General features: G+C 49.2%; 3 protein-coding genes across 4 annotated transcripts; all 3 read right to left on the bottom strand.

The window, feature by feature from the left end:
• Positions 1–64: 64 nt before the first annotated feature.
• On the bottom strand, positions 65–6,785 carry LOC135338128 (mediator of RNA polymerase II transcription subunit 23-like). The gene is made up of 33 exons (XM_064534149.1): positions 6,655–6,785; positions 6,563–6,594; positions 6,304–6,391; positions 6,133–6,257; positions 5,976–6,081; positions 5,828–5,926; positions 5,486–5,548; positions 5,315–5,441; positions 5,142–5,254; positions 4,930–5,097; positions 4,740–4,865; positions 4,499–4,588; positions 4,363–4,434; positions 4,168–4,313; positions 3,951–4,033; positions 3,624–3,905; positions 3,302–3,573; positions 2,962–3,034; positions 2,846–2,909; positions 2,614–2,799; positions 2,398–2,560; positions 2,278–2,349; positions 2,053–2,223; positions 1,919–1,985; positions 1,836–1,861; positions 1,678–1,780; positions 1,498–1,596; positions 1,141–1,432; positions 1,015–1,090; positions 821–963; positions 504–624; positions 367–455; positions 65–272 (listed from the first exon to the last, which is right to left on the bottom strand). The coding sequence occupies exons 1-33, from the start codon at positions 6,700–6,702 to the stop codon at positions 155–157; spliced, it is 3,903 nt and encodes a 1,300-aa protein (XP_064390219.1). The 5' UTR covers positions 6,703–6,785; the 3' UTR covers positions 65–154.
• A 24-nt stretch (positions 6,786–6,809) lies between these two features.
• Positions 6,810–8,214, bottom strand: LOC135338152 (protein YIPF1-like). Its single transcript, XM_064534193.1, has 9 exons — positions 8,089–8,214; positions 8,005–8,038; positions 7,829–7,956; positions 7,622–7,773; positions 7,383–7,572; positions 7,265–7,331; positions 7,130–7,182; positions 7,011–7,073; positions 6,810–6,961 (listed from the first exon to the last, which is right to left on the bottom strand). The coding sequence occupies exons 1-9, from the start codon at positions 8,119–8,121 to the stop codon at positions 6,875–6,877; spliced, it is 807 nt and encodes a 268-aa protein (XP_064390263.1). The 5' UTR covers positions 8,122–8,214; the 3' UTR covers positions 6,810–6,874.
• Positions 8,215–8,280: 66 nt separating this feature from the next.
• Positions 8,281–12,459, bottom strand: LOC135338141 (carboxyl-terminal PDZ ligand of neuronal nitric oxide synthase protein-like). Of its 2 annotated transcripts, none has more exons than XM_064534175.1 (9): positions 11,287–12,459; positions 10,792–10,895; positions 10,570–10,641; positions 10,139–10,231; positions 9,917–10,081; positions 9,397–9,867; positions 9,168–9,338; positions 8,627–8,848; positions 8,281–8,571 (listed from the first exon to the last, which is right to left on the bottom strand). In XM_064534175.1, the coding sequence occupies exons 1-9, from the start codon at positions 11,363–11,365 to the stop codon at positions 8,488–8,490; spliced, it is 1,461 nt and encodes a 486-aa protein (XP_064390245.1). In that variant the 5' UTR covers positions 11,366–12,459; the 3' UTR covers positions 8,281–8,487. The 2 variants fall into 2 exon arrangements, with proteins under 2 accessions (XP_064390245.1, XP_064390246.1); XM_064534176.1 differs by having other exon boundaries at positions 9,917–10,078.
• Between the last annotated feature and the right edge of the window lie 948 nt (positions 12,460–13,407).

Below are 13,407 nucleotides of genomic sequence, written 5' to 3'. Positions count from 1 at the left end.
CTTCTTAGCAACCCTGAATAGATTTTTTACCAATACCAGTCATAATGCTTCGATTTATAGCCGCGGAATGAACACTACTTTTAACAGTTTTTACAAAAATGGAATGAAATCACATAATGCACAATTTATAATTATACTGATATTGACTGTCCATCTATGCAGTTTTCTCAGAGTGCATGAACCTGAGCCTCCACTTGAGTGGAGTGTGGAGACTGTTGGTGATGGTTTCTATCTCAGCCCAGTCTCCAATATGCATGTACTTGATATGGTATCTGGTAGAACGTGTGGTGAAGGAACGTGTGGTGAAGGAACGCGTGGTGAAGGAACGTGTGGTGAAGGAACATTATTTGTACAATGTTAGGATACAGGTAGTCGCAGAGTAGGTCCGAGTGGGTCATGTGACCTGCTTGTTCCTTGTCCACTCTCTGTAGCATCTTGTATATCTCCAAGACAACCTGTGCGGGGGTGGGGAGTATTACCATGACAACAGACCAAGAGGTCACCTCTAACAAGAGCTTTGGTTTCTCTGCAGTGAGTCTATTGAGTAGAGGGCCCAAGAGACGACAGGTGAACAAGAGACGAGTCTCCGTGGTTACCAGAGGACCCAGCACAGAGCCTAACCACCTACACACATACACACACCATTAGCATACCGTATAGTATGCCGTATAAATTATTTCCGATTTCGAGGGGATAAATGTTCGTAGTTTTCGCTCGATTAAACATATTGCATGCATGCATGCTGCAAAAAGGCTGTATTCCGTTGAAAGTTTCTATCCCGCTACATGAACTATCAGAGAATAGACACAAGCTAGCTCACTTTGGTAGAGGCAGGAGGAGTCCAAGATTAGCGTGATGCCAGTAGGCATGCACCACGGCTAAAAGGGGTGTGTCTTGAAGGGGCGTGTCTGTAAGGGACAACGCCCCCACTATCTCCTGATACAGGGAACCATGGAAACACTCCTACACAATAACAACAGTCTCTATAGTAACACAGAGAATGAGTGGGCGTACCGGTAGAGATACCATCACCAAGGTAACAGTGTTGATCCAACTCATGAGCTCAATCTCTGATACACCTTCTGCCGCTCTGTGGGGCCAAAGGTCAGTACAAGAGGTCAAAAGACATCTACCACCCACTTGTCATAGGCTGTAGTAATGAGGTGCCTGACAGTCTCAGTACCAGGGAGAGGTACACACATGAGCTCCACCAGAGCAGTGTAGAGGGCAAAGGTCATCGGACTAGCAAACTCTGTGAAATGCCACTCTGCCACGGGTCCAAAGATGTTGAATGGCTTCAGTCCTTTCATTAACCTCGTTACAAGGGAATGGAAGTAATCAGAGGAGGGGCTCCATTGACCTCCCCCCTGGAGTAGCTGTGTGAGGGGGCCCGTGAAGTACCAATCCAAAGAGTGGGCGTCATGTTGAGAGCCTGAGGGGGTGTGGAGTGGGTGGTTAGTGTGGGTGTGGAGTGGTAAGTGTGATGCTATGACTGACCAACAATGGAGTATGTGAGCAGAAGCTTCCATTCGTGATGACCTGCAAACACTGCGCTGTAATGATGGAGTGTGAAGTAGAGGAAGGTCAACGGCTGATCTGAAATAAGAGGCGACAGTAAACACAGTGATGACATCATCACGCCAGTAATCACAGTGATGACATCATCACAACACACACCATGATATTTGTAGAGGTCCTTGAAACATTCCAACAAACGCACAAGATATTTATCAGCAGCAGAGGTGACCTCTAGTAGTCTCTGTATGAGCAGGTCCAGCACCTATCATGGTGGGGGGGAGATAATGACACAGGGTGGGGGGTAGTGTACCACTTACCGGTAGTAGTCTCAGACAAAGGTTACCTGTACAGTATTATTATAGAGAGATGCACACACACACACACACACGTAATGGCTCACCAAAGTGCATGGGTAGGGAGGAGGTTTGAGGACCTGGTGTCTCACATTGAAAGCTCTCTGGATGAGCCTGCACACACACACACACACACACTCAGTGGATTACACTCTGTCGATTAGTGTAGGGAAGGACTCACAGCATTGTAAGCAGAGTGTTTCTGGCCCCAGTCCTGACACCTCCAGTAGTCACTGGGTACTGACTCAACCAGGTTCTTCAATCGATTGTGCAGCTCTTCACTGGCTAGTAAGACATCACATACAATGGACACACACACCACCTCTAGCTCAGGTTCATACCCTCGCAGCAACTGTAGATAGTGGGAGGAGCTAATATAGAGAAGGGGTGAGGGGTGGTTAGTTACCATGCACAGGGCAAGTCGGTCCACAGTGAACAAGTGGTGCTGCCACACAAGCTCCAAGAGGTGAGAGGCCACCTACACAACAGATGATCTCACAAAGCTACAGATGTGTACAGTAGTCACCTTGGTGATGTGTTCAGCTGTTGCAGGCTGGGGCATGGAGAAGATGATGTAGTCGATAAGCTTCCTAGTGAAGGCTGCAAGTTTCTTAGGTTGAGTCCTCTGAGCCACCTTGACAAGTGCAGGGTTCACAGTCCCCCTCTCCATCAGACCCTTCCACAGTACACTGGGTACATTGCAACTATGGTACTAGATACACTGGTTAACTAATACACACACCATATGAAGTACGCTGCAGAGTCTGTCTCCATAAACACACGAATCTGTTCAGCCTCTGAACTCAGTCCAAAAAAGCGTCGACTCTCCTCTTCTACTTTAGCCACAAGAGCTCCATCAGGAGGAGAAGGAGTGGAGCAGAACACGCGCAGTGCAGGGGGGAAGTGTTCTAGTGTGCTCTGACTCCAACTAGAGCAGGGGGTGTGTGAACAGGGCCTAGTATGTATTGACGTACCAATTAGGGGCTGTGGTTAGCACTGTCCTCATGAACTGATCCAACCAGTTGGCAGGGTCCGTACCTGAAGGGGGTGTGGCTACACGTGAGGGGGTGTTGTGATGGGTGTGGCTTACTGGAGGTAGCCAGAGACTGTGCAACAACTCGAACAAACACTCTATTCAACTCCTCCGAATCAACAGACAGCAGCTGTAAAGCCAAACAAGAATAACATAACGTTAGTTCCCAGGAGAGAATCGAACCTACGCCTTTTTGCCTATCATGTGATCTACTAGGCCACCACCCTAACCACCAAGCCACACCTGTTCTGCCCCTATTCTTTCTACATGAACAAAGTTACGCTAACTAACAATAATCTAAATGCAGTTTTGTTGCTTGGCACAAGGCAATCCACTGGACTATGCAGCCACGCACGCACGCACGCACGCACCATCATTGCATATGTAGCCCACTTACCGGCTTAGGGTCCAGTGCAAACTGTGCCTTGACTAGCTGTATGAGGAACTCAGGGCTGTTGAGACCTTGTATTAGCTTGAGAGCAGCATTCTCAGTGGAGCAGTGTAGTTGAGGGGGGATGATGGACACACTGGCCACTGTGTGGAGCTGCTGTAACAGTTGGAACCTATAAGAGTATTGCAGCTGGAGGTGAACTCTGAACACAATGATCTCCAAGAGAGCATGGAGAATGCCCCAGGCTTGAGACTCAAACACAGCTGGTATGAGGTGAGCTACAGGGACAGGGGGGTTAGGGTTAGAGGGCTCTGTGTAACACTCTTACCCTGGAAGTTGCGAGTGCCTAACCAGACCAACAGTCGTGAGTATGTCTCCAATAGGGCCGCACTAATGGTGGGTGTGTCCGTGGGGGGAGGGACTTGCTTGAAAGCTTTGACCACTTTAATAAGATGAACTTTAATCATTTCCATGAGTCGTATCTTGGCATGCATTGCAAGTGTGTTCAGGGCCCACAATGAAATGGGCGTGGCCTCGCGATCACCAGAGGGCAGCATCGAGGTGAGTAGCACATCCAACAACTTACTACTCACTTCAATATTGTTGCTATCTGCAGGGGATAAGAGATGAGTGGGCATTGCATACACCCACTCACATATGTTGAGCAGTAGAGGGACAGTGTAGTTGCTGGACACTAGCTCCGGCCCAGGAGGAGACTCCACCTGTCCCTGGATCCACCTACACACAAGCATGTACACACACACGCACGCACGCACGCACGCACGCACGCACACACACACACACACACACACACACACACACACACACACACACACACACACACACACACACTAGTGTAGTGAGTGGCTTACTGTATCTGTGTAGAGAGCAGATGTGGTTGAGAGCACGGGAGGTCCACCCCCTCACTTGCAGCCTTGTTAGAGTACACCACCCACACACACGCCCCAGCACAACGATACACACATTCCCTTGACAACGGGTCAGGTACAGGCAGTGGCTGAGAGGTCAGAGGTCAAACACAGCGTACACACTTGATACTGACTTACTGTTGAATCGTTGTAGAGCAGAGTGAGGAGATTCATGATTGGAACAAACTCATTCTGTATCATTGTGTGGGACTACAGGAAGGGTGTGTGTCCATTCATCACATGATCTGGCTATATATCACATGACCTGGCTAACCTGGTCAGCCTTGCTCTGCACAGTGCTAGAGAAGTGTAGTAATGACCACATGAGCCAGTCACGACCTTTGCGCACTCTCTTGTGAGCCAACTGAGTGGGGTAGGGGTATGAAGTAGTGTGTGGGGGGTATACAGTAGTGGGGGGGTTGTGAAGTAGTGTGTGGGGGGCATACAGTAGTGGGGGGGGTATGAAGTAGTGTGTGGGGGGCATACAGTAGTGGGGGGGTTGTGTGTACACGAACCTTTGACCTTAGCTTCTCCAATAGTGTAGTGATGGTGATGAGTTGAAGGAAGTGGCAATAAACAAGCTGACTAGCAAAGTGGGACCATGCTTCAAACACACGTCCTTCCTCGTCCCCTACACTCACCTACACACACAGGGGTGTGTGTGAGAATAAGACCCCCTGCATAGTGACCCCCCACAGTCCCTACCTCTGACAGCTCCATGGCTAACAGTCCTAGCGATACCAAGGACTCTTCTACCAGAGCGCTGGGTGTTGGTTGTGTGCGATTCACTCCCAGTACTGCATGGATAGCGTCTTTAGAGTTTTGCTGAGCCAGCACATGAAACAAGAGGTCTCCTTGAGCTTCTCTAAATGCCTGGGGGGTGGTTAACGACACATGCAGTCAGAGGTGAGGCGTACCTTCTTGTAGGGGAGTAGCCCCTTGAGTGAGCAGCCATGAGTCTCTGGGTCCAGTTTCCAGCCACTAATGGACATGTTGGTCAATCCTAAGATGGGCCTCAAGTGTGGCTGGACTGTGTGTGTGTGTGTGTGTGTGTGATAAGGGAATGAACCACACTATATACTAGCACTACCTGAGCCAGACACCAGATCAGCCAGTGTTCCCATGGCCTCCTGGAGTCCCCCTACAGCAGGTTGCAATACCCAGTGAGGTTGGGAGGGACCTCCTTTCTCCTTCAATGGTTGGTAATGACGTTGGATCTGTGGGGGTATAAAGATAGGCTATGGGGGTAGCCTGGACTCACAGCATCAGCAGCAAAGTAGGCTGGCAGGAGAGAGGAGTCTCTGTTCAGGATGCGAGTCAATAGCTGAAGGGGGGACATGATGCACAAGATTTACGCACACCATATTGCAGCACTACTAACTAGCTATTAAATGCATTTTTTAGCTTTGAAATTGGACATTCGCAACACAAGTTATGGCCTCTCAAACTAAGCTATGAAAACAGGTCTGATATTGAAAAAATGTCCACTTATAGCCCACGCTTTTTTTCTGAAAATGGATAGTTTGGGCCCAAAATAAATTATTCCCATAATTAGTGCAGTACTATCGAAGGAGCTATTACATGCAACTGACGACTATCTGACCTCTTGACCTTTGAGCAGAGCTGCAAGTTGTTCCTCTGGTAGACTGCGTGGGAGGCGATCATAGCGTTCTAGAAGAATGTTCATTACATCACGACATCCCTGTGTGTGAGGTGTGAGGTGTGAGGAATGTGGGATGTGTGAGGGGTACCTTGTAGTCGACCCCTCCAATGATCTGGCTAATGAGCGAAAGACCCTCTGTCCAGACCAACTCATTCTTGAGGTCCAGTTGACTCAGTAGCTGCTCACACAACACCCTGAGGGAAGTTATAATTATAGGGACCACACACGATTATACAGGGACGTACTTTGTGCTGACAAGGCCAGCGGATGCCAGGCTGTGCAACACTGATGTTAGTCGTGCTATTCTCTGATGGTTGGTTTGGGAGGACAGGTAATTAGTGAGGCATGTCAGATGAGCCACACCCACTTCCTGTAGGGGAACATGAGGCACTGTCACTATATAACTTACTACACACCGAAGAGGAGGAAACAAAGAGCGACTTGAGGGTATCCAATAGCGGTAGTTGACCACGCCCCTCAGGTAATATCACCTTCACTACAGCACTGTGAGTGAGTGTGTGTGAGTGTGTGTACGTGTGTGAGTGTGTGTGTGTGTGTGTGTGTGTGTGTGTGCGTGCATGTGTGTGTGTTGTGTGTGTGTGTGTGTGTGTGTGTGTGTGTGTGTGTGCGTGCGTGCGTGCGTGTGTGTGTGTGTGTACAGGTACCCTCACTTACCCCTGGAAAGCAGTCTCCAATGGATGCTCGCACTGTGTACATGTACAAAGCAGTTACATGCAATGATGGCTAGAGAGTGGAGCCTTGCTTACCAGTTGAGTGTCCAGCAGCAACCTTATATCCACTGTAGGAGTAGACATCTTAGATAACTAGTGTTAGTCATTTATGATGATGACGATCATTGCCAAACGTATCCTGCTCAAGCCGTTTTTTCTCCATTATAACTAAACTTGTAGAGAAAACCGGCTTGGGAATGAAAATTATATTTGATGATCTTTACCAATTATCAATGTTGATGTTTTCCAATGAAAATTAAAATGAGACATTGTTCATAGGAGTGCCTAGCAGAAACTCAGTTGGTGTAGATAGTTGAGTGGCAGAGGATGAGAAGTACAGGAACTGCATGAGAAGAGATATAGATATAGGTATAATTATATAGAGTGGGTACCTTGAATCCAACAGTGAGGCCACAGTGAAACAATAGCAATACAGCCAGAATCACCAGAGCAACCTGCAATCAACCAAATCATGTACACACACATACACAGAGAGAGATGTAGTTAGCACCTTTCTGTTGTCTTGACTGAGTGGTTTCCATAGTGATCTACCCAGCACACCTCCTATGAAACCAGACATAAGTACACACACACACACACAGGGGGTGGTGGGGGGGTACACACACACACAGGGGGGTGAGGTTACCTGACAGAGCACAGGCCACTGCTAACAGACACCATCGCAGCACCTCATTGTGAATAGTCCACAATATCTGTAGAGAGTGGATAGTTAGACCGGAGGGTGGCTATGAACAAGCTCTCACTGATAGTGGTATAAAGGTAGCCATGGAATATCCATAGATGGCTAGTAGTTGCATGAGAGTGTAAGTGTCCCTCACACCTCTCCACCAGAGTAGAGCCCACACGCACAGTGGCATCACCCACGTGTACACTAGCACCACCGTGGCAAGACTAGTCACCTCAGCAAAGTGGAACTCCCACTCAGAGCCAACCCTGCAGTCTCCATGGTAACACACACACACACTGGTAATGATGAACTCACTGTATTAACTTGGAGACATTTCCACACACTGCATTAGTGATAATGAGGGTGACAGCCAACCAGAAGGGGCCGTAGAGGTCAGGGTTCGTCCCGAGAGTGTCTACTAGTATCAGGAAGAATGGTGTCATACCAGCAGCGGTCCTCAGAGCTACCTACAGTGGTTGTCATAACAACCATTGATATATATATATATATAGAGGAGGGTACCTGTTTAGTGGAGACATCAAACAGTGTTTGATAGTAGTCTAGAGTGAGAAGGGATATCCAGGACTGCTGCCCAGGGGTCACCTCCTCCTGTGTAGGACTAGAACCCTTCATCTGGCCAGACACAGGACCTACAGGAGTATATGACTACAGTTAGAGCCTGAGGGGAGTTGTCTTACCTTGGTCAGTCTGTACTTGACTGAAGGGAGACTCCTGGAGAGATGGTTAACAGCTCGTGCATGTATAGGAGATCTAGAGCTCACCTCATCATCCAGCTCAACACTGATGTGATCCATTCTCTCTTCTCGATCTCCTACAGTCTATATAATTATAGTCGAGTCTCGATATACACTGTGTTCTAAAGGGTCAGAGGTCAAAGATGTGCCTCAATTGGGAAATACTCTTAAACCACTCCCACCAATTGTTCTTATGACGCCGCCCTCTATCAAGGCCTGCACAGCTGATGTTTTCATTGGATAAAAAAAAACAAAAAAAACTTTTAAATAATTATGCTAGCTAATAATAATCATATATAATGCTTTGACGGAGATAAAAACATCCTCACAAAATTAATGTTAATTAAGAGGCTATAATAATTATATGGATAAAATCAAAATCAATCAGTGTATCTTGGAGTCCGTTAAGTTTGGATTGGTATGTGTTCAGGAAGAGGTTGGTTGGAATGGGTCAATGAGTGGCAGAGTGGTCGGAGATATGGCCAGAGCCATGTCCAGGTCTGTGATGACCTGGTGGAAGAGGAGATTAGAGCTAGGGAGATGGCAGCCATTGCTGGGCACTTACCTGCTCTGTGGATGCACTCTCCACTACAGGGATAGCAGTCTCTCCACCAGTCACAGCCTCTGGTACTGTTGGTAGAGTCACAGCCTCCTGTACTGTTGGTGGAGTGGGGGCGGGTTGTGTAGACTGTAGCTGGAACAACTGTATCTGGGTGAGTTGAGTCATGAGCTTCTCCAACTGAGTCATGAGTGTCTTGTTCTGATTCAGCAGCTCCTCCACACGACCCTACACACACAGACAGTCACACACACACCCACACCCACACACCCACACACCCACCCACACACCCACCCACACACACACACACACACACACACACACACACACACACACACACACACACACACAGTCAGATACACACACAGTCAGATACACACACACACACACACACACACACACACACCCACCCACCCACCCACACCCACACCCACACACCCACACACACAGTCAGATACACACACAGTCAGATACACACACACACATACACACACACACAGTCAGATACACACACACACCTCATAGCGTACCATAGAGAGCTGCTTACCTGAGACTCTAGTCTGGCTGCAGTCTCTGCTTTGAGCTGCTCTTGTAGTACTGCTAGTTGACCATTGTCTCCAGATCTGAAAGGGTTGGTCTTATCCAAACTCTCTCCAATGGACAATGGGGAATCCCCCCCTGGGCGCAGCTCAGTAGTGAACGGGTTCTCACGAATTGTCTATTGTAGAGTACACAGTGAATAGTTGACATTCTACATAATGCATGACAGCACTCACTTGTCCATTGGCTTGTGGTGTTCCAGTGAGCAGGTGAAGATGAGCTGGAGGGATGGTCACAGTGGCTGGGTCTACCCCCTCAGGGAAGTAAGGCAGACTGCTAGTATTTCCCACAGCCAGTGGAGGGTGGACCAGGGGGGGTTGAAATGGGTCCAATCCATTGCCTAGGATTCCTGGTGGTGGGGGGGAGGCAAAGGGGTCAAAGTCCAGCTCAGCCGTAAGGTCCCTATTAGTTTCCTCTTGCTTCTCTTGCACTGACAGTTTGTCCATAGCAATGTCTAAGTCGGTGGAGAACTGCTTCCATGTGTCTGGTGTTTTGGCCACCTCCCCCTCTGGTGGTGGAGGAGGGTCCTCGCCTTCAACATCCTCATCTGGTGTTTCATCTTCCTTCTTCTTCTTGGGCTTAGGATTGAGCTTATGGCACACATCAAATGCCTGGCCTAGAGAGCGGACCATGTGCAAGGCCATTTTCTGTGAGGGCGGATAGTTAATAACTAGCTGATAATTAGACAACTGGCACCTTCTTGTAGGCCTTGTAGACGTTGCATCTGAACGTGTTGTTGGGCACTTCTCGAGTTATGTAGCTGAATATCTTGAGGTCATGAGAATCATGCGAGACATAGAACACGCGATATATTGGATGACTCATGACAAACAGTTGTTCCTCACTGTACTGCCTTCTCTTCTGAAGTACATGAGATGGTTAATACAGGCACACACACTCACTGCAGTGTGGTCTTACCCTCTTACTCTTTCTCTTGGAGACCCTAACTCCACCAGTAGATATCTCAATGAAGACTCTTGCCTTCCTGATCCCCTTCACCTTGTATTCATACTGAGGGGACATGCATAGCAACGGTGTTATACATAGCAACGGTGTTATGCAAGCTAGGCTGGAGGTATGCACAACTCAAGTATGTGGTCAGTCAACTATATACCTCACATACTTGAGGACCACTTAACAAGCACAACAAGCACACCTCCTACACACTTACTCATATCCTCCCACTCACTCACTCGTATCCACACACACACACTCACTCGTATCCTCCCACTCATTCACTCGTATCCACACACCCACTCACTCGTATCCTCCCATCCACTCACTCGTATCCTCCCACTCATTCACTCGTATCCACACACCCACTCACTCGTATCTTCCCACCCACTCACTCGTATCCTCCGCATTGCAGTGATAATGTCCACCTTGCTGGTAGGTCTGGCTATCTCAAGAGAACCTATGTACTGTGTGTGTGCGAGGTAGCTAGTAACAGTGGCCATATTGAGGTGTGTGCGAGGTAGCTAGTAACAGTGGCCATATTGAGTTACTTAAATTCCCTATTGAATGACAACACTGACATAATGTGGTAGGCTTCTCAAAACAACAACTCTTACTTTAGCCTTGAACCTGAGTCCATGCTCAAACACGTCTTCATTGTGCAGAGGTATTCGTGTGTCATACAAGTCCTCCACTTTATTGTACTCCTTGTTACGAAAGCCTGAGGGAGAGAGGGTCGATGTCACTGTACTAACCACATATCATCACTCCCCCTTTTAGTGGCATGCTTGAGTGGGGTGGTGCTAACTAGCTATGGATATTTGACACCTAGCACCACACACACACACACACACACACACACACACACACACACGCACACACGCACACACGCACAGGCACACAGGCACACAGGCACACAGGCACACAGGCACGCTAATTCTTAACTACATGAATGTACATTGCAGTCTCAACATAATCAATCACAGACATACTATATTATTATTCTGGATAATTTACAAGCAGCCAGTACAGTCAACAGTGCTATTGATAAGCTTGACAATGGAATAGCTGCTAAACTAACAACTATTGTTTGTATACAGCTACTGACTCACTGCTGAGCTTCCTGGTGAAGTTCTGGAAGGATTGTGATATCCTAGTGGCAGTGCCTCGGTCAAATGAGGGCTCGCTCATGCCTGCAGCAGACTGGTTGGTAGGTCTATGTCACTCCGTTCACTTGAAGGCTGCAGCTACTGGGGCCTGTAGCTATAGCTTGGGTTGAGATTATCTTGACTGTGTGCAGTAGTGCTATAAACAGTAGTCTCTTCCGTAATCTCAGCTATTAATGTGTCTGGAATGTGTTTAATAGAATGCCACAACACCTTGATATGAATTTAGTTAAAGCTGATCTGACCTGCTAACTGACTTCATGCATGTGCTTGCTGTACTTTCAAAGCATTGCATTCCTGCCTGATGCTGATGTGCTGCCTCATGCAAGCAAAAAGCTGAAGACAAGCAGGCAGTTGTATGGATGCTGAGAAGCCATACATCTGTGCTCAGTTAGCTAGTTTTTACACAAAATGTAGAGTACAGCGCACGCTCACACATTGAAAAAACGTCCGCTTATAGCACCACGCTTTTGAAAATTTAAGCCTGATCAAGGTATAACCATAGTTCATTGCTCCTATATAAATAATCTGGTAACATTGAAAAACAGACACAGCAGCAAATAATTCAAAGCAAAAGATACTACTAGTACCGTATAGCTAGAAATTTCTGCGGCCCAAAAATTCGAATGAATGAGTAAACGCAGAAATAATATCCGCAAATGCTTATTACCAAGCCTAATTTAACAGTTGAAAGTTCAATTCGCAGAAATATTATCTGCAGAAGGTCTTTTTACAGTTATTCGCAGAATTTTTGGGCCGCAGAAATTTCTAGGGGGGTATGCATATTATGGTAGCAAATAATGAAATTATAATAACGGCTTTTTTAACTGTTTCTGAAGATATGCTCTGAACTGTTTCTACAGTTTTTGGTGAAACCATCGCTTACACTTGGCACAGCAAGGCCTAGCCTCCTTCACCGGCCTTCATAGAAAAGTGAAGTGGGAAGTGCGGCCTGGGATCGAGGCTAAGCAAGGCCATGCATTGGTTTTCTATCGTCTGGCAAATGGCAGCCACAAAACACTTTTACTTTCTTAGAACGGTGGGGACAGTCTTTTTGCTCTTTGGAAATGGTGTCTATCTAGACAGTGAAGAAAACGTTTTCTTCTCTCAGTGTTCAACCTGTACATGAAGCAAATGTAAACATTATCGTGACATTGTATGTACACATATATAATATAGTCCCACCCCCTCTCACCAGCCCCCTCTCACCAGCCCCCTCTCACCAGCCCCTCTCACCAGCCCCCTCTCACCAGCCCCCTCTCACCAGCCCCCTCTCACCAGCCCCCTCTCGCCAGCCCCTCTCGCCAGCCCCCTCTCACCAGCCCCCTCTCACCAGCCCCCTCTCGCCAGCCCCCTCTCGCCAGCCCCTCTCGCCAGCCCCTCTCACCAGCCCCCTCTCACCAGCCCCCTCTCGCCAGCCCCCTCTCGCCAGCCCCTCTCGCCAGCCCCTCTCGCCAGCCCCCTCTCGCCAGCCCCCTCTCGCCAGCCCCCTCTCGCCAGCCCCCTCTCGCCAGCCCCCTCTCGCCAGCCCCTCTCGCCAGCCCCCTCTCGCCAGCCCCCTCTCGCCAGCCCCCTCTCGCCAGCCCCTCTCACCAGCCCCCTCTCGCCAGCCCCTCTCGCCAGCCCCTCTCGCCAGCCCCCTCTCGCCACCCCCTCTCGCCAGCCCCTCTCGCCAGCCCCTCTCACCACCCCCTCTCGCCAGCCCCTCTCACCAGCCCCCTCTCGCCAGCCCCTCTCGCCAGCCCCCTCTCGCCAGCCCCTCTCGCCAGCCCCCTCTCGCCAGCCCCCTCTCGCCACCCCCTCTCGCCAGCCCCTCTCGCCAGCCCCTCTCGCCAGCCCCTCTCACCACCCCCTCTCGCCAGCCCCTCTCGCCAGCCCCCTCTCGCCAGCCCCTCTCGCCAGCCCCCTCTCGCCAGCCCCCTCTCACCAGCCCCCTCTCACCAGCCCCTCTCGCCAGCCCCCTCTCACCAGCCCCCTCTCGCCAGCCCCCTCTCGCCAGCCCCTCTCACCAGCCCCCTCTCGCCAGCCCCCTCTCGCCAGCCCCTCTCGCCAGCCCCCTCTCGCCAG

This window comes from Halichondria panicea, chromosome 7, assembly GCF_963675165.1.
Source record: "Halichondria panicea chromosome 7, odHalPani1.1, whole genome shotgun sequence".
Classification (NCBI taxonomy): domain Eukaryota; kingdom Metazoa; phylum Porifera; class Demospongiae; order Suberitida; family Halichondriidae; genus Halichondria; species Halichondria panicea.
The sequence above is the reverse complement of the archived record's forward strand: the minus strand, read 5'-3'. Positions and strand labels throughout refer to the sequence as shown.